The sequence below is a fragment of the Penaeus vannamei genome, chromosome 3, assembly GCF_042767895.1.
Source record: "Penaeus vannamei isolate JL-2024 chromosome 3, ASM4276789v1, whole genome shotgun sequence".
Lineage (NCBI taxonomy): Eukaryota > Metazoa > Arthropoda > Malacostraca > Decapoda > Penaeidae > Penaeus > Penaeus vannamei.
In genome coordinates this window covers 39724800-39729799 of record NC_091551.1, presented here as the reverse complement: position 1 = coordinate 39729799, position 5000 = coordinate 39724800, and the positions used below count along the sequence as shown (strand labels likewise).

Sequence of the window (5000 nt, the reverse complement as noted above, 5' to 3'; positions counted from 1 at the left end):
GAGAGAGAGCGAGAGAGAGAGAGAGCGAGAGAGAGAGAGAGAGAGAGAGAGAGAGAGAGAGAGAGAGAGAGAGAGAGAGAGAGAGCGAGAGAGAGAGAGAGAAGGGGAGAGTGAGAGAGACAGAAAGAACATATATGTAATGCGAGAGTTCTTGGAAACAGACAGGGTATTCACTATTTCCGGTTAAAGCTTTGTAGTTACCTATATCGCATGTCTGCAATGTAAAGTTAGACCACGGGGTTACAATTTCAGGAAACCTAACATAAGACTTTAAACAAATTCACCATCTCACGCACCTGAAGTTATTCAGTCGGAAACCTAAAATTAGACATTCTATAACTTATCATTAATTGACTCTGCTGTTCAAAGCACTTCTCAAATAATTTAATATAAGAATAATAAACTACAGCCCTCCATTCCGAACCTGATCCGAGTCCGCGAAAAAAAACTCATATCTTTTACTCCGTGAGAGTGTATTGTATATCATCTTCCGGCGAAACCTGCCAGACTACAACTCTCTCGATCGTTTACTATACTCTCTCTTATCTTATCGACAGACGGATGCTGCGGCGGGATACGATCTCGTCCGGCACAGGCGTTCCTCTGCTTTCGGGGGATCAGCCTTTCATATTGCTTACTTATGATTTTTTTTGGGGGGGGCTGGGGTCTTTTAGCCTTTCTCAGCCTACATTAGTTTTGGTCGGGATTAGGAATACCTAACGTCTGTAACTCATGGTTTCGGTTCACTTTTTTGTTGGTGAGTAAAGTGAAATCAGAAAATAAAATCTATATTTGAGGACAAATCATTTTTAGTATGTAAAGTCACGGTCCCTCGCTGACATGTCTCTCGGTCATTCTTCAGATTACTGCTGCTCTTATCCCTTTGCACCACACCATACTACCATCAACCATCGTATATCGTACATCATAACTTCCTGAGACACATTACCATCATCGCGTGTCGAAAAAAATCCGGAGATGAAGAGATTACTGCTTGAGAAAATTAAACAAAGGTTAGAATTAATCAAATAAATACTACGAAAAGGTAGGAGCCACAGGTTCCAAACTTTCAGACTGATAATGTCGTATAATCAAAGGGGGGAATAATAGGAATGATGCTAATATCAAAAATAAACTGAAAGGCAACGACCTGCTGTTCCTTTGGACCTAGAAGCCCAGAACCCAACGAGCTCAAGGGGCCCCTGTTGAGCAGAGGGTCCGGAGGGAGCTCTGGGTCCCCTTCGCCTCTTCTAACCTTGTGGGGTGAGAAGAGGCCAAGATCTATGGCTGAGACTGCGCAAAATGAATTATGAAAAAGAATACAAAGCTGCTGCTGTTGATAATAGTGATGGTAGTATCGTTATCATTAAAAATAATGATAACGATAATGATATTACTATTACTGTTACTACTACTGTTGCTACTCCTACTACTACTACATCTGTCACGACTAAAGTTACTACTACTAATGATGATAAAGCAATAACAATAATGTTAATAGTAATAATAGTAATGGCGGTGTTGGTGGTGTTAGTGGTAGTGGTGGTGGTGGTGGTGGTGGTGGTGGTGGTGGTGGTGGTGGTGGTGGTGGTGGTGGTGGTGGTAGTGGTGGTAGGAGTAGTAATAATAGTAGTAGTAGTAGTAGTTGCTGCTGCTGCTGCAGTAGTAGTAGTATGTGAAGGAGGATGAGGAGATGGAGAAGGAGGTGGAGGAGGTGGAGGAGGAAGACTAAGAGGATGAGGATGAGGAGTATAAGAAGAAAAAGAAGAAGAAGAAGGAGGAGGAGGAGGAGGAAGAGGAAGAGTGATGTAGTAATGATGATGATGATTAAACAATAATAACAAAAATAATAACTATCATCATCATCATCATTATCATCATCACCATTATCATGATAATGATCATAATGATAATGATAACAATAATAACAAAACAATAAAACAACAACAATAACCGTAATAATAACAATAATAACAATAAAATCATCATCATCATAATAATGATAATAAGACTAGTAACAAAACAACGAAAATAATAACAACAATAATAATAATTAAAACAATGATGATGATGATAATAGTGAGTAGCAGCAGCAGCAGCAGCAGTAGTAGTAGTAGTAGTAGTAGTAGTAGTAGTAGAAGTAGGAGTAGTAATAAAATCATAATAACAATGATAAGAACCAAAGTAATAACAGCAACAATAATAACAATAACAAAAACAATAATAATAATAATAACAATTACTACAAAAATAATAATAATTATTATTATCATGATAATCACGATAATAACAATAATGACGTTAATAAAAACAATAGTAACAATAATAATATTAATAAAACAACAACATTAATAATAATAATAATAAGAAGAAGAAGAAGAAAAATGATAACAACAATGACGATGACGATGATGATGATGATGATGATGATGATGATGATGATGATGATGATGATGATGATGATGATGATGATGATGATAATAATAATAACAAAACAACAATATTAACAACAATAACAATAAAAATAATGATAATAACAACAATGATAATAAACAATAATGATAATGCTACCATACGAAAAGGTTGATAAAGTAGAAGTATATTTGATTTAAAAAGTAGCAACAGTAGTAACACGAGACAATGTACAAGTAATTGTAACAGCAGCAACAGCAGTAGTTCCAGTTAATAGTACTAGAAATCACAGTAGAAGTACTATTAGTTGTAGTCTTAGCAGCAGTATTGTTATAAGTACTAGAATTAGTAGAAGTACTATCAGTTGTAGTCCTAGCAGCAGCAGCATTGCTTTAAGTACTAGAATTAGTGTAAGTACTATTAGTTGTAGTCCTAGTAGCAGCAGCATTGCTTTAAGTACTAGAATTAGTGTAAGTACTATTAGTTGTAGTCCTAGCAGCAGCAGTATTGCTTTAAGTACTAGAATTAGTAGAAGTACTATTAGTTGTAGTTCGAGCAGCAGCAGTATTGCTATCAGTACTAGAATTAGAAATAATAATTGCAGTCGAAGGCGCAGAAGAGAGTAAGACATAAATAGTGGTAGTCAGTAAGAAAACAGTGTTCATATATGGTGTTCATATCAACCATAAGACGATGAAAACACTCCAAGAAGAGTCTTCGTGGCTTGGCATGATTTGACTGTCACCCTGAAGAAGGCGGAGACTCAAGGTAGGATCCAAGAAAGAAACAGAACAGGACAAAAGCAAGAAAGTGTTTGTCATCCTGGGCGAAGGATGTGGGACAAAAGAAGAAGCTGATTGGGTGTGTCGGGAGGAAGAAAGTTTTTTCAAGGATTGAGAAAAAAAGGAAGAAAAACGAAACAAGGAGAGATTCTGTTACTTGCCTGCATCCTTTTCTTCGATTTAGGTTTCATAATCTTATACATATTTTCTATTGTTTTATGTTAACTGTCTTCTCTCTTACGTTAATAAATGTGAAAATTAGATAACATTTTTCATCAATCCGTCATCCGCTTTGAAAATGCATATTTCCGTGTCACAGAAACACGATATTCCATTGTATAAAGTAAGACCGCATGGATGACGTTAGCTTAAATCATGAAACGTATAGGCCTACTGCATGTCACCGTGTCAGAATGTATTTATATGAGTAACTGGCAATATTTCCTTACGGTTGTTGGCAGTTGCAGAAGAAAATACTTTAGAGTGAATCTGGTCTTTCCCAGTTTTTCCAAATATTAGGTCAGGTGATATTGCATTAATAATTGCTAAGCAGTATAATGGTTGCGAATAGCATACTGTCAGGCTAGAATGTAAATTTGCTAAATAATTCCTTTATTTTCCATTCATATACATAAAATCATCATCTGATAAAATAATGGCTACTCCCCTGTTCTCTTTTCAAGAATAATCTATTCATATAATAAGAATAATGATAATTATTATCATAACAATAATAATAATAATTGTAATAATAATAATGTTAACAATAATAATAATAATGATAACGATGATGATAACGGCAGCAAAAACAATAAAATACTATAAATTACACCGGAAAAATTACGTTAGGTTAAATCCGTACTACTGTGCAGCTTCTCGTCATCCCATAGAGTTGAATGATTGTTCGAAATATTGTCATAATTTCTAGTCAAGTCGTTATAAAGGTTTGAAAGAAGGTGTACCACACTTACCTCATGTAGGAAAGCAATGATTCCTCGTGGTGTATACTATCAAAGATTTAGTATCACAATTACGTGAATCGCCTCTGTCGTAATGAGGTAATCGAAGCCATATATAAGGACCTTTGATTTGCAGGAGCGTGTGCCAACGTTGTCGTCTCTTCACCTTCAACCCTAAACTGATGGTGGCATACACGAATGAAGTCTCAAGGGCCAACACAAGTCCGACCTTCCCAAAGAGACTCCTCCCACCTCAACATTTTGTCAGATAAAGAACGTTCACTGTTTGGCGGTAAAAGTGTTAAAGCATTGTCCAACTCTCACGTCGTCCGTTTTTGCTGCCGCTTTGGTGACTTCGGCAAGGGAAGTGTACGCGATGGTATCATCTCTCCAGTTCCATGATTTGCATGTAAAGGACGACCCCTGTAATAAATGTAGTACAATTCTGGCTATATATCAATATAAAAAGCATGAAAATTTGCAGTAGCAGAGTGGCTTACATCAGTTATAGGAAACAAATTAGATTACAAATTTTCCTCACGACGGCACCGACAGAAGAACATCGTTGTACCATCGCTAAACAATAACATTTCTTTTCCGTCTTATGCACTGTAATCCATTGTTGCTTTTCCATATTGAGAGTGAAGGGGGTGAAGGCCGCATACATACTTTCGGTTTCATACGTGTATTTTCGGACTACTGGTCAGTTAGGAAGACACGTACCAGATGCAGTGCTGATAAAGGAATAAAAAAATGATTACCTAATTTACTTTCGAACTGATGTTTCATGTTTGTTAGTTTTTCTTAAACTTTCACTTGGCTCCGACGTGTTTAAAACAAGGATGAA

The 5000-nt window shown here is 36.4% G+C and overlaps 2 protein-coding genes across 4 annotated transcripts in view; one reads left to right on the top strand and one right to left on the bottom strand.

Annotated features, from left to right (window-relative positions):
- The window catches only part of LOC113827796 (mucin-2), a 32795-nt gene extending 27916 nt beyond the window's left edge, over nt 1-4879 (bottom strand). For all 3 annotated transcript variants that reach the window (XM_070145255.1, XM_070145269.1, XM_070145262.1), the window contains exons 1-2: nt 4725-4879; nt 4166-4576 (exon numbers count right to left, since the gene is read on the bottom strand). The gene's annotated coding sequence lies outside the window, so the exon portion shown is untranslated. The remainder of the gene's footprint in view (nt 1-4165; nt 4577-4724) is intronic.
- On the top strand, nt 1303-3536 carry LOC138859900 (uncharacterized). The gene is made up of 4 exons (XM_070116349.1): nt 1303-1351; nt 2620-2988; nt 3103-3180; nt 3514-3536. The coding sequence occupies exons 1-4, from the start codon at nt 1303-1305 to the stop codon at nt 3534-3536; spliced, it is 519 nt and encodes a 172-aa protein (XP_069972450.1).
- Nucleotides 4880-5000: the final 121 nt, after the last annotated feature.